We start from the raw sequence: 23,446 nt of genomic DNA on the forward strand, positions 1-23,446 counted from the left end.
TATGACACATATACTACAGCTGCTATTTAAAAAGAAAAGTTTTGTTTATTATAGCTGTTATTATTAAAATAGGATATAATTTAAAAATTACTCTTAATGTGTATATTTTCAAATTTGCCTGACAGTGTCCTTTTGAGAAATCCAACAACTTATAGTTAGATTACAGACATTTGAATTTCACTTTTACAACTGAAAGTATTACACTTACTTAATAACAAACAACAATATATAGTAGTTTTTTTTACTGAAGCACTCTGCAATTTATATTTAAAGCTTTGCAATAAAACAAAATTCACTGTACTTTTTGTACGTAAAATTACATAACACATAATGTACACTATAATTACATTAAGAATAAATAAAATGAAGCATAAAAATTCTGTGCCATAACAATGGATTGTTTTAGCTGTCATTCTAAATGTTAGTTTAAGTTTTGAGTTCTAATGTACTTTAAGCCCAAAAACCTTTATCTTCAAATAATATATTAAAAATATCAAGTTTGGAGTATAAACATAAAACTCTTTATTCTCTTTTTTCTAGGTCATCTAGGAAATAAAATGAGAGAAATGAGACGCAAGGATAGTTCTTTCTCTTACTGCAAAATGCCTCCTTGCTTCCCCATATACCTCTATATCATTTCTAGAACAAATATTACAGAATGATGGCAAATTACAAGCTTTGGCAAATTATAAGCTTATTTAAGTGGTTTCTTATTTGGAAAAAAGAAAAAATTTAAACTAAGAAGTTCCGTTTTTGGCTTATTCATTCTCAACCTTTTTTTCTCTAATACATAATAGTAGTAAAAAAGCACTTCTTAAAATGCTCACTATTTTAAACAACACAGAATTAATTGGATTAATTTACAGAATTAAATACTAGGGCAAGGTCCTAGAATTTGTTACACGTAGGGCTAAACTTGCAAGAGATCGCATGGCAAAAGTAGAAACTTTGTGACATATCCCAGCTTTTGAAATATAGTTAGAAGCCAATCGAAAAAGCCTTTCAGCACCAAAGGTATTGAAGTGCCCAGGAAGCACCTTCTCTACCAGACCTCTGTCCACTAATTCTATCAGACGTTCACAGGTTCCAACATAGTCACTTATCCTGCTGTATGGGAGCCAGTCAATCAGTGATCCATCATACACGACGTCTCCACTGAAGAGAATCTTTCGGTCTTTGTCATGTAAGCAAATACTGCCCCTAGAATGACCAGGCATGTGCATAACAGTGAGCTGTCTGTCACCGAGGTTGATCACATCCCCTAAAAATGGAAACAGAATTTACAGATAAACATGTTATATATTTGACTTCAATCACTTAAAGAACAGAAGAACACAACGGTTTCAAAGATGTTGGGAAGGATGAACTTATTTTACTTTTATTCTAAAAATACCTACTTCTTATTGATGATTTAAAATAAGTTGCCTATATTTCATTTCTGTTGTTTGCTAGACCAGTGTTTGCCAAAGTAAACAGTGAAACACAATTTCTGCTGGTTGTTATAATATATAAAAGAAAAGAAGATTCTGTGGTCAAATAATTTTGAAAACTCTTCCTTCAAAGAAAATTAAGCAGCTTTCTTTTCTGCAAGATATGCTAATGTACATTTAATATGCTAACGTACATTGTGGACATACACAAGGGAGATATGGCTGTATAGCTTCTCAAATTTATTTGACCCAAAACCTCATTTTTCAGAATATCCATTGTACTAGTATCTGGTGACACAATTCTTGAATGGTGCTCTACTGAACAGTATTATATTTTTGCCCTTTGTTTTGTCACTCTATGGAAATTAAGGCCTGAGGAATCAGTACAAATGATGATGCTCTGGCTACTGGTATTGCTGTAATAAACTGTTGTTAGTCTCTGACCCAGGAACCTCATGTCTTCTGTCAGAATCCATGAAACTGTGGCAGGCTAACTTACTAACCTGCAAGTATGGTAAAATCTCACACTCTTCCCAGTTATTTGATAGTGGGGAGGAAACTGAGCTATATGAATACAAATTGCTCTTTTACTGGATTTAAATCAGTACTAATTTAGGTAAATCATAATAAGTTAAAATATTCATATTGTTATCTCTAGTGCAAACATATACATATACAGAAAAAAATCAAAGAAATGTAGCTAAAATAGTGAAATTAAAATGGTGTAATAATCAGGAATTGTTAAACATAAAAGAAGAAAATAAAGGAAAAACAAAGACATAAACAAGAAATGAGACACAGAAAACAGATAACAAAATGGCAGACCTAAATACAACCATACCAATAATTATATTAAATATGAAAGGGATAAACACTCTAATCAAAGGCAGAGATTGTCAGACTAGATTAAAAAGTGAGATATGTATGCAGTCTACAAGAGAGGAACTATAAAATCAAAGACAAAAATAGTTTGAAAAATTATACCATATGAATATTAACAATAAGGGCTTCTCTGGTGGCGCAGTGGTTAAGAATCCACCTTAACTTAATGCAGGGGACACGGGTTCGAGCCCTGGTCCGGGAAGATCCCACATGCCATGGAGCAACTAAGCCCGTGCACCACAACTACTGAGCCCACATGCCACAACTACTGAAGCCCGTGCGCCCAGAGCCCATGCTCTGCAACAAGAGAAGACACCATAATGAAGAAGTGCACCGCAACTAAGAGTAGCCCCTGCTAGCCACAACTAGAGAAAACCTGCATGCAGCAATGAAGACCCAACACAGCCAAAAATAAATAAATTAAATAAATAAATTTTAAAAATATATATTAACAATAAGAGAACTAGAGTGGCAATACTGTCAGATAAAATGGATTTTTATATAAGAATATTACTAGAGAAAAGAGGTACATTTTATGAGGCTATACATTAGATCAATACATGAAAAAAAATTCTAAATGCATATGTACCTAAAATAGAGACTAAAAATTCTTCAAATAAAAACTGGCATAATTAAAATAAGAATAAACAGTTCAACAACTGTGCTTAGAGATTTGAATAGTCCTCTCTGAATAATTCATAATACAAGTAGATTGAAAATCAGTAAGGATACAGAAGACCTAAACAACACTATCAACCAGCTTGACCTATATAAAACTGACATATATAAAATAGTTTACACCAAAACAGTGAAGTACACATTCTTTTCAATTGCACATGAAAAAGGTGTTTTGTTATATTTGTACACTGAAAACTACAGAAACACTTTCAAGAGAAATTAAAGAGGATCTAAGCAAAAGGAGAAACATGCCATATCCATTGATTGGAAGACTCAAAGCTGTTAGGATGGTAATTAAATCCAGTTTTTCCTATAACTGCACTGTCTAATAGTACTTTCTAAGATAATGGAAATGTTCTGTATCAACACTGTCCAATATGGTAGCCACCAGCTACATGTGGCTAATGGTACTTGAAATAAAGCTAGTGCAACAAGGAACTAAATTTTTAATTTTAATCAATCTTAATTAATTTAAATTTGTATTAGATAGCTACATGTGGCTAGTGACTACTTTAATGGTCAGTGTAGATCTATAGATTCAAGAATCTCAATCAAAACCTTGACATGCTTTTTTACAGAAATTGAAAATCTGCCTCTGAAATTTATATGGAAATGCAAATGACCTAGAATAGCCAGAACAATTTTGAAATAGAGGTATAAAGTTGGAGGACTTAATCTAATTTCAAGAATTATAACGAAGTTGCAATAATCAGGAGAGTGTGGTGCTGGTTAAATGATAGACATAATCATTGAAAGAGACTAGAGTCCAGAAGAAAACACTCACATATATGGTCAGTGGATTTTTGACAAAAGTATCAATTAAGATAATTCACTGGGTAAAAGGATAGTCTCTTCAACAAATTAGAGCGGAATACTTTGGATATATATATATATGCAAATAAACAATAAGCACCTGTCAACCCTTACTTCACAATATTAACAAAAATTAACTCGAAATGGATCATAATCCTAAATGTGAGAGCTTCTAGGAAAAAAAAAAACAGAAGAAAATCTTTGTGATCTTGGGCTAGTCATAGAACTCTTAGATATGACACAAAAAGCATAAAACATAAGGGAAAATGACTAATTGGACTTCATCCAAGTTATAAACTTTCTTGCTTAAAAAGATACCATTAAGAAAATGAAAAGGCAGGCCACACACTGGGAGAAAATACTTGCAAAATGTATATCTGATAAAGGACTTGAATTCAGAATATATAAAGAACTCTTACAACTCAATAAGAAAACAATTTTTCAATTTTTAAAAAGAGAGAAAAGATTTTGATAGACCCTTTAACAAAGAAGATATTTGAATAGCAAATAAGTACCTGAAAAGATGCTCAATGTCATTAGCCATTAGGGAAATGCAAATTAAACCTCAATGAAATACCACTACATACTCACTAGAATGGCTAAAATCAAAGGACTGACAAAATCAAGCATTGACAGAGATGTGGAGAAACTGGATCTCTTATACACTGCACTTGGGAATGTAAAATGGTATAGCACTTTGGAAAACAGTTTGGCACCTTCTTAAATATTTAACATACATTTACCATACAACCCAGGAATTCCATTTCTAGCTATCTACCAAGGAAATGAAAGCATGCATCCACACAAAGGCTTATATGCAAATTTTCATGCTGCATTATTCATAACAATTTCAAACTAGAAAGTTCAAATTTCCTTCAACAGGTGAATATATAAAATGTGTTATATCCATAAATTAGTTATTTCTCAGCAATAGAAAGGAATTATTAATAGATAAAACAACATGGATGAATCTCCAAAACAGTATGCCAAATGAAAGAAGACACAAAATATATGATTACATTTGTAGAAAATTTTCAGAAAAACAAAACTATAGTGACACAAAACAGATCAGTGGGGCCCGGGATGGGAGTAGGGATTGTTCTGGTCTTGCCTTGAATCCCAAAATTACATTAAAATGGAATCAGGTACTCCCAAAGTTCCCCACATTCTAGTCATAAGGGGCCAGATTCCTTCACAGGATAATTGTTCCAGATTTAAAGTGCTCCTGGGGCTCACAAACCACTGCCATTTCCTGTATGATTGGCAAGTAAGGTAAAGGAAATTATAGCTAAGTTGATTTAATAATAGAGCTGTTGGAGACAGATTGTTTAATAAATGTACAGAACGGAAAGGAATGAGGGAAGTTCGATGCTAAAAAAGGAGCTCTAGAGAATTACCGATGGAGGGGTAGAGTCTTATGGGTTTTTGATATTCAAGGCAAGGTGATACTCAAAATACTTAGCAACAGATAAGACATAAGCACCCACCTATCAAAATGGATACCAACTATAAGCAATTGATAAGGCCATAGTGACTGAATATTACTAGATCTGCCATTACCCTATGGCTTTATAAATGCCTCCCTTATGCTTATAATGCTCACATATAATTTCATCAAGACCTCTCTTATAAGAACCAAAACTGCCTATGAAATGTATCATACGTATATCATATATAAATATATATAAAAATATATATATACACACACTATCCTTCCAAGCCCTCACGCTAACCCAGCTGTCACCAGATTCCAACCATACTAGACTTCTCTTGGCTTCTCAAATACCCTTTCCCATCTTGGCATCCCCAATTTTTAATTTTTATTTCATTTTTAATCAACAAACTAGATATACATATTTCAAATAAAATACTTCAGAAGGGCTTAAAATATTCTTTGCCACATCCTGGCTCTATCTCCAATTCTGCTCCCAAGAGGCAACAACTTTTAACAATTTTAGCAACTTCTTCTGGTAGTTGCCTCTACTAGATATAGTTATGTAAATAATATTTATACTCCATTTCTTGTTTTCCCTATTAGATATACTCTACTGATTTCATTCATGTATTACCATTTCTTGGTTTTTAAATTTTAGATGTTGTCCATTGACTGCCACTATGAAATATAAGGATTTTTAGTAGCTCTTTTTACTCCCCTCTGTCCACCTACCATCAGCACACATATATACATTTCTCATCCTTTCACCCCTCAAAAGAGTAATGATTCAACTGCTTAGATCTGGAACACTATGTGCCTGAGGTTCTATCGTTGTCAGTGTCATCCTTTGCCATCATCCTGATGCTTCCTTTCAACTTTCTCTTGCATTAGATCTCCTGTTTCCTTTACTCCATATCTTCCTCTTGGTTTACTCCCTTATTTTGAAGGGAGTAAACAGGATAAAGGTATATCTTAGTATCTTCCTAAGTAATAGCATGCGGGATTTTTTGAGAACTTGATTGATAGTGGAATGGATGTTAGAATTCTAAGTTGGAAATCAGTTTTAGTCAGATAAAGCACAGCTCTTCCTTTCTAGCTCCAAAGCCATTATGATCTAGCTGACCTTTTTTTCTTTAAATTTGGAAGCCCGTAGACTCTTCTTTGACCCCAGTGTTCTGAAATTTTATAATAATGTGCCTTGGGTTGGATGTGTTTTCATCCATTGTGCAGGGAAGTCCGTGGGCTCTTTCAATCTGGAAATTTACATCCCTTAATCATGGGATATTTTCTTGAATTTTCTCTACTATGTTTCTTTTCCTCTACTTTCTCTGTTTGCTCTATCTGTGCTCCTATTACTCCAATGTCAGATTTTTCACACTGGTCCTTTACTGGTTCTCTCCTACTTTTCATTTTGCCTATTTGTTCCTTTTGTATGTTTTTCAACTTTATCTTCCAGATATTCTACTAAATAATTTCTGACATTTTAAATTCCAAGAGTTCTTTTATGAGTGTGAATATTGTTCTGTCTGCTGCTTATTTTTAAGGCATCCTGTTGTCTCTCAGATATCTTGAATGCAATAGATTGTTATCCCCTGATGATATTAATGATTGCCCTCTCCTCTCAAGTTGCTTTATGTTGTTTTAGTATTTGATTTCATGTAGGATTTTCTCAGATGTTTTATAATGCTTGCTTGTCTGTTTAAGAGTGGGGGGATAATGAAAAAGTTGTTTGAAGCACATGCATGGGGCTTGGTGACCTAGGCTTCACTGTACAAAGTTCAAGCCAAGGATTACTTAGGAATCAGCATCTTAGTCTTTCCTCTAGGGCTGGGCAGATTTTCCAGATAAGATTCTTCCAGTTTCCTACTTGGGTGGGGGAGAGGTAAAGGCCTGGCTCTCATTCTTCTGGGAAACTAGTAAAGAACATATATATTCCCTCTCTATCTATCATCTATCTATCTATCTATCTATCTATCTATCTATCTATCTATCTATCTACCTATTCTTTATTTGTATATATATACACATACACTTATCCCTCCTATTTTCCATCTGAACTCCTGAGCTCATTAGTACTTGGCATCCCTCAATCAAGAAACCCCTTTGCTTGCGACTTCCCTGGTGGTCCAGTGGTTAAGACTCCTCGCTTCCACTGCAGGATGGGTTTGATCCCTGGTGGGGGAACTAAGATCTCATATGCTGCGTGGCGCAGCCAAAAAAAAAAAAGAAACCCCTTTACTTTATTCTCCCCAGAGAACAAACTAACTCTGGGGAGAGGAGCATTCACTTAGGGAGAAGAGTTCAGAGTTTTAACAGCTTCTTAAATGGCTTTCAACCAATTCTACTTATTTTAGTTTTCTTCCCTTTGCCCCCACTAAGGTACCAGCTACTGCTAATTCCTGAGCCCTTTAAGTCTTCTGCAGTGCAAACTGGATTGGCTCCCAATTTTCTATTGCTGGCATAGGATAAAACTGCTAACTCAGTCATCACATTTACTCTCCAGCATCCAAAACAGAACCTCAGTCAATGTGGATTTATACATAAAACAAATAGACAAACCATGGTCCATTTGTTGTAATCTTAGTGGGATTTTGAGAGGGAGTCAAATTAGATGTGTTCGTTCAATCTGCTACCTTTCTGGAATCTATTTTTTGTTTTTAACCTCCCCAAATGATTTTTAAGTTTACCTGAAGCAACTGTTCTAATATCTTGATGACTCTAGGAAAATTGTTTAAACATGTACAATAGGGGCCAAAATGCCTGCCTATTGTGAAAAACAGGCAGAATGATATGTGCCCATTCAAGAAGAATGTGCTATATCAATTTAGGGTTTATCGCTATCTTCTTATAGGAAGATATGATTTCACTATTAGCAGGGCGAGTTGTTTTTCCATCAAAGATGATGCACTTGATGATGATCTCTCCTTGTCCTCCTTGTCCCTCATAAACAAGTCAGCTTTTGGGTTAGTGATACACTGCACAGATTTATGCTTCTCCATGACAGGTGGTCATCAATACAGTAAATGAAATGTAATAAGCTAATGAATTCAGCCTCCTTATTTTCTAACCGAAACAATGAAGACTTCATGCTGTTAGGTATGTGTGGTTCATGTGTACGTAACTGTGTATGAATTTTTAATATAAATATTTTCTATCTCCTTCCAGGCACCTGGATTATGATAATATCAAGTTAGCAGGCCACACCATTCAGAAGAGACAGGAAATTAATATTCCTGAGAAAAGAGGATATTAGATACTACTTGAGAGGGTGAGACATCCAGCTCCTAATGAAAAACAATTTTTAATTTAACACAGTATTACCACCTTCAAAGTTTTTAGTAAATATTAAGCTTTCATTTCACACTTTCAAAGTCTTAAAGCACCACACAGGTAGCTTGCAGGTCCCTTGAAACTCCAAAATCCTGTAATTCCAGCATCAACTGGGATTTAGGAAACCTGGTTTCCAGTCCGAGCTCTTTCACTAACTGGCTATGTGACTTCAGGTATGATATTCAAGCCTGACACAGGCTTGAATGAAGGCTTCATCATGAAGCTTTTTATAGGCTTCATCATGAAGCTTTTTATAGGCTTCATCTATAAAACAATAATTCCTGTCATTCTTTCATCATTGATTTCCTATTTCTGGCACAGAAGCAAAAGTAAATAAATCAAAAGTCATTTATTCATTTAGACAATTTAAATATATTTTAAATACTAATGTAAACTTTTTTTGGGGGGGGGGCTGGGTGTTAATTTAGTCTGAATACCCATCAACTGCATGGAAAGCCTACCTCTAAAAGTATCAATTCCATCAAGAACTACAGTAATTAAAAGTACCTTTAATGTAAATTTAGTTTTCTTTCATCTCAAATTGTCAGGTAATGTAAGACTCCCATCTAAACCATTGTTTTTTTTAATCTTTAGATTTAAAATTTTAATGAAAAGACTGTTTAAGTGGGGTGTGAGGTATAGAATCTTGCTTTCTATTTTTTATGTCTCAAGTGATCAAGATCTCATCTGTAAGATAAACGCATTTTTGTAAAGTACTTCATTATTTGTCATACTGGTTGGTCATAAAAGTGAGACTTATTGTACTGCAGCAACTGGATTTTTCTGCCTCTTAGAGGAACGGTTTAATAAATTAATTTGGAAAATAAAATAGTTTCAAGATAGAAAGGAAAGAGGGTTTCACCTCCTACTCAGAATTACCATAATATATTTATGGGGTAGGATTTATGTATGATCTGCATGCTTTGATCTATTGTGCCTGGGTTGCAATCCTAGCTTTTGTCTGTATCTTGCTCTGTGGACTCTAGACAAGCCATTTAATTGGGAGTCAGTAGCCTCACTTCAAATGTGTTGTGAGGATAAAATCAACAGAAGCATTCTAAAAAGAAAAAAGAAATTAATATACAAATATCACTGCTGTGACCAACTGGCTCAATTATTTAAGTGACTGTGTGAGGTTGGAAGGGCTGGAACCCTACACTATTTTATTCCATTAGTTTCTTTCTGAACCCCATCCTGTTTTTCACAGAGCCAAAGAGGCCCAAGGTTATCTATGCATTAGTCCACATACTGCACCATTACGGGAAATAGCCTCCTTATTAATCTTTCTCAGGCCTTGCTTTCAACCAGAACAGAGAGCTGTCATAACATAAGACTCAGACATATTCTACTTTTTATGTTCACAATCAAGCTTTTTCTCTTGTGAGGCAACGTCAAGAACAGAAACCTATCTGGAAGATAAAGATGCATGAGCAGATGAGAACCACTGCTCTCTAACGGCTTTCTAAGCCTACAGGTGGGAATTGTTCATACCCGGCGGATGAAGTCAGCAGTTCTCAAAAGCATAGAACATGACATGCACTCTCCATGAGGCGTCATTCCTTAAAAGTCTTTTCGCTAGAAAAGTGCCTGGAAATGTCAGACTTATGTTCGGGAAAAGAATGGGAATCCTAGTCAGAAGTCTCTATACTGTTACTACATACCGTACCGTACACAGGAAACTGACTAGGGGGTGGGGCCGGCTTTCAGTCGAGTACTCAGCATTACTACAAGGTGCCGGAGCTTGTCTCTGGTAGGGAAGGCTGCAATGGCCTTCCAAAGACTCTATGGTCGAGTGGGCTTCTGACTCAGGGAAGGGAGAAACAGAAGTAGTGTTTCTGCGATGTGACACCTTACAGCCGAGCAGGTCTGCAACAAGCATCCCTCGGACAGTTTCTCCCCAGTCCCTTCCCTTAATGAGAACGCGCGCCCGTGAGGGACCATTACCATCCTGCAGGATGAGGGTGGGCTGCACCGCTTGCACTCGGAACTGCCTGGCCCTCCAGCCCGGGCTCGGCGCCCGCACCACCTCACTGTCGGAGAGCCAGGTCACGGTCTCAAAGTTGTCCCCGCGAGCCAGCGCCTCGGCCTCGGCGTGGTGCACCGCCACCCGGTCGAACTGGTAGAGGCCACCGGAGTGGTCGAAGTGCACGTGGGTGGCCACAGCCAGCAGTGGCCGGCAAGCCTCATCCTCTTTGGCCCTGCGGTCCTGCAAGAGGCCGGAGGAGTACAGGTACTCCGGAAGGCTGCGCAGCCCCAGGCCTGTGTCGATCACCACGTCCTGCTCGGAGCCGCGCACCAGCCAGATGTTGGCGCGGTTGCCAGACTCATAGAAGCGTTCCTGAATCCAGAAGATGCCGTCGCCCAGGGACTTGTGGGCGTACCACTCGAGCGCAGACATGCTGGGCAAGGATGCGGCCAGGCGGAGTGGGTGTGGGCGTGTGTGCCTCCCGCAGGCTGTCCAGACTCCGGCGCTGCAGCTGTATGGAGCGGTCTGCCCGCAGCCAGGGAGAAAGCGCAGAGCAAGGAGGGGGCGGGGGATGCGGATGGAGTTGGGGGGAGAACCAGGAGGAGGAAAGACGCGCGGAGACTCTGCCTGGAGCGTCCGCCCGCACCCTCCCGCCAGGTCCGCAGAGAGCAGGAGCTGCTCTCCTCGCACCGGGGCGCTGGAACAATCGCAGCCTCACTGGCCGTAGCACAAGGGAGCGTTAACGCAGGGGCCAATGCAGTAGACGAGAGATCCAGAAAGTGATAACTCTTCCCACCTCTGGGGGTCTGCCTGCAGAGGCCGAGAGCTAAGCGTGGGAGGGAGCAGGGCAGCCCACCCACCGCGCGCTACGATGCGCACTTCCAGCTGGCGCAGAAAGAGTCAGGCCAAGGGGGTTGGACGACTACGGCGCCCGCCAAGGGCTAAAAAGCTCTTTGCCAGGAGGGCGGGGCCTAGCTAGGAAGTGGGTGGGGCTAATTGGTTGGGTTTGAACGCGGCTCTAAGGCCGCGTGGAGGGCGGAGCGCGCTTCTCCAGGGGTGGAATCGGCCCTGGAGCGCCGGAACCTTCTGTCCGCACCCCTTCCTTGCCGGCCGGCACTTCGGTTGCACAGTTTTCCAAGCCTCGAGACTTAGTGAGCAGGTAACAGAGGAGGCAATTGAGGGCTTGGGAGGAGTTGGAGAGGGTAAGTGGGGAGTTAAAGGGGCACGTGGAGAAGGTGGGGGAAGTCAGGAGTGGAGATTCATTAAAGCGCCTCTGGATTGAGGGGCATTGGGAGATAGCTTTACGTCCCTTTCTCCTAATCCCTTCACAATCGTTTAAAATTGTCGTTGCCAATTTTTACCTAGTCTCCACTTCCTAGGACTGTTTACAGTGAGAATGGAATTTATACTCTTTCCGATGGTAGATTTACAATTCCGATGGTATGATTGGTTCAAACACGAGTCATTGCCGCAGACTTGCAGCTAAGGACAGACTATTCAGTATGTTTTCTTAACTGTTAGCACTTTACCCTGTATCATGGGGGAGAGGTGTTGTTGATAAGATTTTTCCTCTCTTATAAAAAATTAAATTATATATTCGTTCCCCTACCCTCCTTTGCATTGTTTGTCCGCTGTTGGAAGAGAGCAAAGAAAGTTGGGAGAAAGGCTCAACTAAGGAAAGGTGGAGGCAGCCGCACCTTGAGAGGACGGGAAAAGTGGATAATGCCTGGGCGTGGCCCCAACAGCCACAGAAATCACCCCCACTATTAACACCAGGTTCCTGTCCCCATCCCGCATCGCCCCGCTGTTGAAACATCCATTTAGGCTTCAGAAATTCCCTTGAGAACTTGACTAACCTCCTTGCTCAGCCAGGAAAAATTATAAAGAGACCCATGAGACAGCATTATAAAAGATAATTAGGAAAACACTTATTGTGGCAGCTGCTAATAAGCCTTCTTAGAGGGAGAGGTGTATTCTCCTCCCCTACAATCCTTACGTCTTTGATGAGGATGTAGCCTTTCTGAATATTTGCCTAACCTAGTTAGAATTTATCCAGACACTCTGTTCAGGGTTATTCTTATGTGCAAGTCCCAAGCTAAAAGATGTGTAAAAAACAGAATTGTATTTAAAAAAAAAAAGTCATGATCTGGGTTCTCAAGAATTTGAAGGAAGATAATAACTGTACACAAATGTTTGCAATGTAAAGCAAATGAGATATGTACCCCAGAGGAAGTAAAAACTAGGTGCTATGAGAATATGCATGGAAGGGATTGTTGAGTGGCATTTGAGCTGGCCTTAAAAGACCACTGTTTGTTAGGATGTTCTCAGCAGGGAAGTACAGAACTCTCTGCAGTTTTATTTTTCCTCTAGGCAAGGGGAGGTGAATTGGAGTAATATCCTTACTAGGCCATGAGCTCAGCAATAATTCTCCCAATTTTTATTGGACTTTTGCCAGGCTCTGGTTGGTAATGGGTCAGGAAAAGGTGAATAAGTCTTCAAAGAGGCCTTCACACTTACAGATCCTTCTGCTTGTATTACACTTTCCCCTATATATCCTTCCCTAGTTCTTAGCCTGGCTTTTTCCTTCTCTTTGTCAGGTTTGTGCTCAGATATTACAAAATACAGGAGGACTTATTCAACCATTCTTTCCATAATAGCACCCGTGTTTCCTGCCTTTTTTTTCCATAGCACTAATCACTACCTGGCACTCTATAAAGTATATTTTTTTCCATTTCCCATAGTAGACTATGAGCACTATGAAACCAGGGATTTTGTTTTGTTCACTATTATATTCTCATTATGTAGAAGGTGGTCTGACACAGAGGGTGCTTAACAAATACTTGAAGGATGGATAATTGAAGAAATTACTGGGGAGACAGACAAGAACTGACAATTACAACATGATTTTTAAAAGGGTAATAAAAGCAGTGTAGTACTTGGGAAACAGAAAAGAGATAGGCCTACCTCCACTTAGGATGGAGGAAATGGTCAGAAGTGACATTTGCATAGTATCTTAAATGATGATGGGGGCTTGCTTACGTGGATGTGGCCTTCGAGGAACGTGACATGCAGCAGCTGGTGTAGCAGAGTTGGGAGTGGTTAGAGCTGGGGGGGGGGGAGGGAGGAGGTGCAGGGTGCAAGAGGCGGAAAGTTAGTCTGCAAAGCTCTGTTAGTCAAGGAGAGTGATACATCAAGGTTTGTGTTCTAGAGAGATGACTGGAGAGTGCATTGAAAGGGGGAGTCTGGCCATGAGAAGTTTATTTGTTCTGTATTAGAGATCCAGGCAAGAGATGGTGAAGGCCTGAACTAAAGCGGAAGTGAAGAAAGGCAAACATGTAAGAAGGGACACAGAGCTGATAGTCTTCTACTATTAGATGAGGAGATCAAGGGAGGTGGAGACAAGGTCAGCATGACTGTTAGTTTCTAATTAGGGCAATTTAGGTGTTATTCATCAGGAAAGAAACTGTGACCTGGCTTTCAGTGCCTCTCCTAGCTTCCATGCCTGCTTATATCTGTTTGTATGTTTACTGACCAAGGTAATATGTGCAAGAGACTGTGTGAGATGTGGAGGACAATACAGTTAAGCCACAATTATAACTCATCAAATGTTAGAGCTAGGAGGAATTTCAGAGATGAGCTAAATCTCTGCCACAAAGTTGTTTCCACTGTTAATTAGAATAGGCTTTTGCATTTCAGCTCTTGGATACTTGAATTACACTCATCAAACTATCTCAGAACAATTCTGAATAGGAATTTTCAGGAGGCATCCCAAAATGGAAGGGTGGTGCATCTGATTTTACATTTCTAAATCCAATCTATTTTGCCATTACTATTTCACTTCATTGTAAAAATTAAAGACATTGCTGGGATTTAAAAGGTCTTCAACTAACCCAGAAGTGTGCTGCAGGCAGCATAATATAAATGCAAGGACAGTGGAAAGGTATCATGAAGCTTTAACCCAGTCTTGTCTTTGTTAGGAATTAACTCTGTCTTTAGGCACTCAGCTGACCTCTTAGAGCCTCACTTTCCTCTTCTATATAATGGGAAGTTCAATCTGGAGCAGTGGTTCTTAATGTAGGTTACATACTGGAATCTCCTGGAATGCTTTAAAAAGTCCTAGTGCCTAAATCCTACCTCCAGAGATTCTGATTTTATTGTTCTGGGGTGATGCTTGAGGTATTTTTTTTTTCCTGTTTTTTTGTTTTTTTGTTTTTTTTTAACTCTCCTGATGATTCCAGTGTACAGCCAGGTCGCAAACTTGTTCTAGAAGTTTAAAAAAAAAAAAAAATCCTTAATAGTAGGCTGACTGAATTGTATTTCTGTGGGTAAATTTGCTCATCAGATCACAGTAAATAAGTGAATAAATAAATAAGGAAAGCCTAACATTGATTACGGAGCTGTTGTATAGAGAGTATTCTGCTAAACAGTGGGAGATATAAAATCTCTACTGTTAATATAGTTGAAGAAATAAACAAAAAAAATGGAAGTGAAACTCCTTCTCTTTGGAACAGGTCCATTTCCCAAAAGGGGCATTGTCTATATTTCTTCAGCCCGTGCTCCGCAACAAGAGAAGCCACCGCAATGAGAAGCCCGCGCACCGCCGCAACTAGAGAAAGCCCGCACGCAGCAACGAAGACCCAACACAGCCAAAAATAAAAAAAAATTAAAAAAAAAAAAAAAATATATATATATATATATATATTTCTTCCAGAATTGAAGAATGCTGCTGCACTGTATGTATCACCTCAATTTTTTAAAATCCATTTATTTTAGCAAGAGGATCTTTCCAAGAGCAAGGTGGGATGAAATGACAGTTGTGGATGTTGAGGGACTTAAACTGGATCTTAAGGTAAAAAGGGATGCAACCAGGCAAGGAGGAAGAGGGTTCCAGTGTAGAGAATGCTACTCAAGATATGATTATAGGCGAGTGAGTCAGGAGGGTCAGTGCAGCCATCTTAAAAGGGCCCCCAGTACTTGTAATAGGGAGTTGGGTTTTTTTAAAAAATTAATTAATTAATTAATTATATTTATTTTTGGCTGTGTTGGGTCTTCGTTGCTGCGTGGCCTTTCTCTAGTTGTGGTGAACGGGGACTCCTCTTCGTTGCAGTGTGCAGGCTTCTCATTGCAGTGGCTTCTCTTGTTGCGGAGCACGGGCTCTAGACACGTGGGCTTCAGTAGTTGTGGCACGCAGGCTCAGTAGTTGTGGCTCGTGGGCTCTGGAGCTCAGGCTCAGTAATTGTGGCTCACGGGCTTAGTTGCTCCATGGCATGTGGGATCTTCCCGGACCAGGGCTCGAACCCATGTCCCCTGCATTGGCAGGCAGATTCTTAACCACTGCGCCACCAGGGAAGTCCCTGGGATTTTATTAAAACCTAGAGAAGAGACAGTTTCATAAGGATGGAGGCAGTAATGAGTGGTATGCTTTGGAAGTCCAAGAGCATGAACAAGGGAAAAAGGCCTGTGGATTTTGCCACTGAGGACCATTAGGGACCTTTGCATTTCAGCATCTGCCTGACTATATATAGTTCCCATCACAAGTAAGATAAAAGCCAAACCCTTTACCATAGCTCACCCAGGGCTCCACAAGATCTGGTCTTAACCAGACTCTCCTTGTTCCTCACCAACTGCATGAGCTTCATGTTCCTCAGACGCTCCCAGCTTGTGGCTTCCTCCTTTGCCCCTGTTCTTCCTTCTGTCCATAGCCATCTTCACCTCATTCCTTCATCTTGAAGCTCACAGCCCCTCTCCAGCGCACTGCTCCGATTTATCCTCCACAGAAAGGCTTCCCTTGTGTGAAAAAGTCAGTACCATACCCCTTTGTTATTCTTTACCCGTTTACCATGATTTATTTTTCTTCAGAGCTACACTGATTTCCTAGGGCTGCCATAACATATTGCCACAAATTGGGTGGCTTAAAACAACAGACATTTATTCTCTCACAGTTTTAGAGGCCAGAAGTCTGAAATCAGGGTATTAGCAGAGTTTGTTCCTTCAGGACGCTCTGAGGGAGAATCTGTTCAGTGCCTCTCTTCCAGCTTCTGTGGTTCCTGGCACTCCTTGGTATTCCTGGGTTGCTGCTACAGCACTCAGGTCTGTGCCTGCATCTTCACATGATGTTTCCCCTGTGTGTGTCTCTCTCTGTCCAGATTTCCCCCTTATGAAGACACCAGTCATTAGGAGGGGGCTCACCCTTATCTCATATGACCTCATCTTAATTCGATTACATCTTCAAAGAGTTTATTTCCAAATCAGGAAGGTGACATTCACAGGAACCCAGGGGGTTAGGACTTCAACACATTTGGGGGTGGGGGGACATAATTCAACACTACAGGAGCACATAATATTATGTTACATACTTACGCTTGTTTGCGTTCTTTCATCCACTGAAATATGAGCCCTGAAGGCAGGGTCTTGGTTTTGTTCAGTGCTCTCTGAGTCCTATCACAGTGCCTGGAATGCTCAATATTAGTTGGATGAAATTGGCCCACATGAAGCAGAGGATAATTTGGATAATGAGAAAATGGGAGAAGCTCGTTAAAAAGACTCTTCATTCAAGAAGTTTAGCAGGATGAAAAAGGACCACGGTAATGGTTAAATCAACTTTAAGGATTTCAAACAGTGAAGCTTAGGTCACATTTGTGAGCCACTTTTTCCATGAGATGGTTACCTGAGTCCAGGGATTACCTCTCAGCTCTGCAAGAGAAGAAAATGAATTTAGCAGCTTCCCCAGGTACAGGAGAACTGACTCCTGATAACCAAACTAAAAAGAAATGGATTTGTAGGCCAGAATGCCATGTAACTATTAAGAGTGTCTCAATAGTTAGGATTGATTTTTCTGCCAAGGGCAGTACATTCACTAATGGTAATCAGTTTATACACCCGAAGGTTTCTTGATAAATATGAAAGTTTAGAGTCAGCAGAGTTGATATTTCTCAAGGGATATTCTATCAAGCAACGGCAGCTGATATACTCTCTTTTTAGGGTGGGTTTTCTTTAGAGTTAGGGTGTGAGCTCTTCTGTTCAGCAATTTTTATACTTGGGAGACCTGCTTTCTATAGGTTCAGCATATGTTTTAGTGACTCCGCAATTGAAACAAGGCCATTTGGATATTTTCCCTCTCTTAGTGTGGACAAATGGAATGAGCTTGGTAATTAAAGTAAGTATCTTTTCTGTATGAATTGTGTTTCATAGTAACTAAATAGTAGATGAGGGGAATTGATTACTGGTGGGATTCTAGTTAGTAAAGAAAGAATGATAAAATTTGTGTATCACCACATTACAATCCATAATGGAACCGTGAATCTAGGCTATGATCATCAATGGCTGCAATTTTAAAATCATTAAGTGAAAACTGATAGGAACTTTATACTGGATGAAACAGACTGACAGCACCTAAACCCAATGACCAGAGAACATCACCGAGAAAGACTTCATGTGCGTCCTGTGATGCAGTAGGAAAAACAGAGCATCTCTTTTAAGTATTCTTGTAAAAAATCAAACCCAAATTTGAGTAAGCCTCTATTCCATCTGTTTATAGAAAATGCAGGGAGTAGAGGAATGTGTTAAACCACATCTTGTGTAATCAATCATGTGAATCCAGAATATGGGAAATTGTACAACCTTCCTACTCTCAAAGTGTGGTCTGCAAACCAGTAGCATTGATAGCTTCAGAGAGCTTGTTAGAAATGCAGATTCTCAGGCCTCACCCTGGGCCAGCTGGTTCAGATTCTGCCTTTTAACAAGATTTCTAGGTAATTTGCACATGCCTTAAAGTTGGAGAAGCATTGCAAAGGACAATGACCTTGTTTTTTTCAACACATAAATGGTTAGGGAATAAAAGGAGGGAACTGTTACAGTGGTATGGAGGGCATATTATTGCTTTCTTGGGCTTACAGAGTTGAATGATACTCAGTAGCATCATTGGGGGAAAGATTTAAAGAATGTGCATTATAATCTTCACTACAGTCCAATGCAGAGTTGTAGTGAAAGAGCCCTAGTGTAGGAATCCTGTTTTCGCATTACAGTTGACTCTGAACAACACAAGTTTGAATTACATGGGTCCACTTATATATGGATTTTTTTTTCAATAAATACTAACACTACACAGTCTGAGGTTGGTTGAATTTGAGAATGCAGAACCACGGATTTGGAGGGCTGACTATAAAATTATACATGGATTTTTGACTGCATGGGGTGTCGGTGCCCCAAACCCCATGTTGTTCAAGCATCAACTGTAGAGTGTCATCACATTTCAGACAATTCAGAAATTCAATACAGGACTTAAGAATAACATTGTTATTATCTCTAAAGTTAAAGAGTACAGGTTTATCTTACCTTTAACTTAACTATTTGAGATGTTTTTCTCTGAACTTTAAAAATTTTTTTTGCTTGGACAGACCTCTTCAAAGTTTTACTGAGCCCATTCCCATTTCTAAAAGGAGGACATTGGAGGATCTCAAGGATTCTAACACTCAAATTTTAGGATAAAAAAATTATTTAAAAATTTAAAGTATACATGACTGCTGATAGTCTTCAAGTTGATTAAAAAAGCAAGGTGTCCCCTCTTCATCAGCACAACCTTTCCTTATCCACATTTTGTAATATCTATCTGAGAGCTTGTTGCCTAACCACAGAGCGGTGGAGAGAATTGCATCAGCTGGCTGCACAGCGCTTGGGGCAGCATCGCAAAGGAGCCCCAGGATCAGCCCTCCACCCAGGATCTGGGTGAGGTAGTTGAGCCCATCATCACTTTACTTGCCAAACATGACTAGATGTGACGGGTTCAGGAGTCAGTTTATCACATATTTATTTCTTTACAGGTTTTGCTTTCCAGAAGTGTTTGAAATGGGCCATGCTATTTAAGAGGTGGAGTGTATTTTGTTTTAAAATGTTGGTTTCATTTTTCATTTGATCCAGTGAATCTTAATCATTAACAGTGTCTTAATTTGCCCACTTTTTCTGATGTAACTAGTTCCGATGGCTGGGAATAAAGGAAGAGGACGTGCTGCTTACACCTTTAATATTGAGGCAGTTGGATTTAGCAGAGGTGAAAAGTTACCTGATGTAGTATTGAAGCCACCCCCACTATTTCCTGTAAGTACATTAACAGCAAAAGGCTCACAGGGTGTTTTTTCATGTTTCAGAGAAAATTTAAATTCTGTATAAGACTTGAATATATGATATCATTACAATATCCTAACTGTAAGAAAGTAAAAGAGCGTGTGTCACTTACCTTTAATTTAAATATTTCCACTGTTCTTTTCTGCAACTTTTCTAATTTTCAAACTGCTTCCTTAAACTACAGAAAACGATATACACCTTTTCCTGAATGTATTCAGTATTTTTTGAACCAAGAAAGAAATTTTTTTTCAATCCTTGCATCTTATAATGCTGTTATTGATATATTCCAATATTAAAATAATATTTTTAAAAGTAAAGTCAGGTTTTACAGTGGTCCTCACTTCCCATTGTGCCAGACCTTCACCTAATGATTTTCTTCTCATCTTGTATCTATAGAATTTAATTTTGCTCCCTGGTATACCACTTGACCTTTTACCCACGGAACTTTTTTTTTTGCTTATTTCCTTATTAAAGTCAATTTTAATTTTGTTACTCTTTCTCAGAATGTAAGCATTTCTACTACATTTAGTGTTGCTTTTAAATTTAATGAGTATGCTGCAGACTTAATTGGTGTAATTTTTAATCTAATGTTTTCGCTTTATATTAAGTTTAAAAAACGTAAGCTTACATTTCCAGATGCACATGTGCTGTAGTATAAAATACGAAAAAATCGTAAATAACCAGGTACTCCCTCCAGGAATCTTTTCCCTCTTTTAAAAGGAAACATTCTTTGTTCAAAGATTTATGTAAGTAGAGGACCCTGGATAAATGTATTGGGGATCTAGATGTCTCACATGGGGAGTGTCTACTTTTTGCTTTTGGTATTTTGCCTTTCTGATATATTCATTATAGCCTAAAAACAAAGGTAAATATCTCAGGTATAGACATAATGACACTTTACATTGATTTCTTTTAAAACAAGCTCTTCTTCATGTGTGAGGTTACTTCTAAAGCTTGGGAATATTAGTACATACTGTTTTCTTCTGCATGGAGTAAAAATGAAATTCCTTATTACTGGCTAAAAGGCTCTGTCTGATCTGGCCTTTCTGATGTCTCTCTGGCCCTTTTCCTACCACTGTCCTCATTCCTTAGCCATGCTGATCTTCTTGTTCCCTTAGGCATTTTCCTCTGCTTGTTTCCCTGGCTGGAGCCATTGATTTCCCCATTTCTTTGCATGGATGGCTTCGTAATTTTATCCAGATCTCTGCTCAAAGATGACTTCCCCGAGAGATCATGCGTGCTTACCCTGTCTAGACCAGCCACTTCCAATCTCCACGTACTCCGTTAGTCACTCTTTCCTCTTCCTGGCTTCAGCCCTTCTATTTCACTTATCACTATCTGAAATTATATATTACCTCATTTGTTTACTTATTTTCTCCCCTAGAATGTAAATTCCATGTAGGTAGGAAGTTTGACTAGTTCATCTCCTGTTGTCTAACCCCTTGTGACTTATAGTAGGCACTCAATAAATAGTTGTAGAATGAATAAATTCAGAGTGAAATTTTTTAAATGTACCCTATACTTAGCCTGTGAAACCAGAAATATCTTTTTTATGTACCCTGAGGACCCACATTTTAATGAATATATATATTATAAATATATATACATATGTGGGTGTGCATGTAATTTTTAAAAATTGAAGATACAGATTCAAATTTCTGCTTTGCCACTTTTGTGCTATATGGGCATACAGATTGTTCACTTCTCAGTTTCCTCACTGTAAAAGGGGAGATATTGATATTTTAGATGAGTTCATGGATTTTGAATATTGAGTACATCCAGGTTGTAGTATATAGTAACCAGTTGTTAAATGGTAGCTGCTACTACTTTTTTTTTAATACTACTGCTCCCACCAATACCACCACCACTGACTGAGGTTAATAGGAGACTAAAGTGGCTGCTTTTATTGGGGGGCCTTGATTATTAAAATATAGAATCACAGTCAACAGACTATATAGCAAAGTGATTATTGGTGTGATCAGTAGAAAAATTAGGCAGTTAGGAAAACTAAGTATCTTTTCTACTTCTAAAAGAAGAGAAAAATAGGAGATGGGTGAAAGGTTTAATAGATTATAAAAACTCAAAATCTTTTAAGTTGATGGTAAAACTTAATACCTATAAAATGTAGTTTTTCAATAAAACTGACATTTTTCAGAATATAGACAAAAAGGATATTAAAATATTTAATTTATTTTTTGAAATTGCCCCTTAATTTAAGCAGGATACAGATTATAAACCAGTGCCACTGAAAACAGGAGAGGGTGAAGATTATGTGCTGGCCCTGAAACAGGAGTTGAGAGAAACAGTGAAAAGAATGCCTTATTTTGTAGAAACACCTGAAGAAAAACAAGGTGCGTATTGGACTCTTTATGTGGTTCACTGTCTACAGATGAAATAGTGTTTCAGCATAAGATATATGACCTTTAATGCTGATTGATTTGATTCAGTCAGAAATTTCAATCAACTACCTTGAAAAAGCATATTTATGTTGATTTAACAGAAAATATATTTTAAACTTTTTGATATTTTATTTTTTAAATTACCTTTCAAAACAGAAGTTTTATATGTTCAGTGAAATTTATGAAAAACAGAAATATTAAGAAAGTAAAAATCACCTGTATTCCTTATGTCTAGAGAACTACTATTAATATTTTATTATATATTCCAGATTTTTCTTCCGTGTGTGTATTCCTTTTATAAAATTGGAGTCATATTACTTTGTATCTTCCTTTTTCACTCAATAGCATATTATTAGCATTGTCACATATTCTTTTTTAGTTAATTTTTATTGGAGTATAGTTGATTTACAATGTTGTGTTAGTTTCAGGTGTACAGCAAAGTGAATCAGTTATGCATATACATATATCCACTCTTTTTTAGATTCTATTCCCATATAGGTCATTACAGAGTATTGAGTAAAGTTCCCTGTGCTATACAGTAGGTTCTTATTAGTTATCTATTTTATCCACATATTCTTAGTATTCTTAGAAAATATGATTTTTGATGACTATGTGGTATTCCATTATGTGGATATAACATTATTAATTATAACTAGTTGCCTGCTGTAAGATTTAAGATTGTTTCTAGTTTTTTTTTCTCATATGTATAATACTATGAGTACTATCCTTATACATAAATCTTTAATCAGGTCTTTGATTATTTAATATTTTGGTTAAAATTTTTGAAAGCCTTGACTATATTTTGGCTTACCATTTATATATCAGATATAAAATATAAAATATGTATTCACTGGTTATGGCAAGGACAGAGAGGAGAAATTACAGTTGGAGAAGGCTTGACAGTCTCAGACTGGAAGTGCAAAGTGGTTTTAGAGGAAGAGAACCCATTCCTGAGTAGTTATTTAGCACAGTAGAACTATATTGATTTTCAGTTTCTGCCCCTGAATGTTGAAATTAGAGAGATCGATACCATCCTTCAGTTCTCAAAACAACATCATTAAAACATGAGAAATTCATATAGTATCATTTCATTCCATTAGTATTAAAAATGCATAGCCTTTTCCCTCATTCTAAAAGATTTAGAATTGGATAAGAATCAAAAAGGAAGGCTTATATAGTAATATTACACTTGCTTATAATTGTAAGAAGCATTTTAGACAAGTTTATTTAATTTTTCAAAACATAGCTTCTTGAAGTTATGTAATAAATGGTTTGATATTTTTACCTCAAAAATACTGAAGTTCTTTACTTTCATGATTATGTTGCATGCTTTTATCTATTTGAGTTTAAAAATGAAATTAAATCTCATTTTAAAGATTTAAATAAGTAAGAT

The 23,446-nt window shown here is 38.1% G+C and overlaps 2 protein-coding genes across 4 annotated transcripts in view; one reads left to right on the forward strand and one right to left on the reverse strand.

Annotated features, from left to right (window-relative positions):
• Positions 1 to 875: 875 nt before the first annotated feature.
• MBLAC2 (metallo-beta-lactamase domain containing 2) lies at positions 876 to 11,455 on the reverse strand. The gene is made up of 2 exons (XM_061187988.1): positions 10,513 to 11,455; positions 876 to 1,261 (listed from the first exon to the last, which is right to left on the reverse strand). The coding sequence occupies exons 1-2, from the start codon at positions 10,964 to 10,966 to the stop codon at positions 876 to 878; spliced, it is 840 nt and encodes a 279-aa protein (XP_061043971.1). The 5' UTR covers positions 10,967 to 11,455.
• A 124-nt stretch (positions 11,456 to 11,579) lies between these two features.
• POLR3G (RNA polymerase III subunit G) overlaps positions 11,580 to 23,446 on the forward strand; it is a 38,156-nt gene continuing 26,289 nt past the window's right edge. Inside the window, exons 1-3 of one of the 3 annotated variants that reach the window (XM_061187989.1) lie at positions 11,580 to 11,693; positions 19,506 to 19,627; positions 21,876 to 22,005. In XM_061187989.1, the coding sequence (XP_061043972.1) occupies positions 19,511 to 19,627; positions 21,876 to 22,005 (247 nt within the window). In that variant the 5' untranslated portion in view covers positions 11,580 to 11,693; positions 19,506 to 19,510. Of the gene's footprint in view, positions 11,694 to 17,633; positions 17,691 to 19,505; positions 19,628 to 21,872; positions 22,006 to 23,446 lie in introns of those variants that run through there. The other 2 variants (XM_061187991.1, XM_061187990.1) reach the window with 2 other exon arrangements.

Source organism: Eubalaena glacialis, chromosome 4, assembly GCF_028564815.1.
Source record: "Eubalaena glacialis isolate mEubGla1 chromosome 4, mEubGla1.1.hap2.+ XY, whole genome shotgun sequence".
Lineage (NCBI taxonomy): Eukaryota > Metazoa > Chordata > Mammalia > Artiodactyla > Balaenidae > Eubalaena > Eubalaena glacialis.

Bases quoted from the DNA above. Each gene is read 5' to 3' on its own strand.
- MBLAC2 (XM_061187988.1), bottom strand. From the start codon at position 10,966: ATGTCTGCGCTCGAGTGGTACGCCCACAAGTCCCTGGGCGACGGCATC. The intron at 1,262-10,512 runs GTAATGGTCCCT...TTCCATTTTTAG, and splicing joins CACCCTCATCCTGCAGGATG to GGGATGTGATCAACCTCGGT.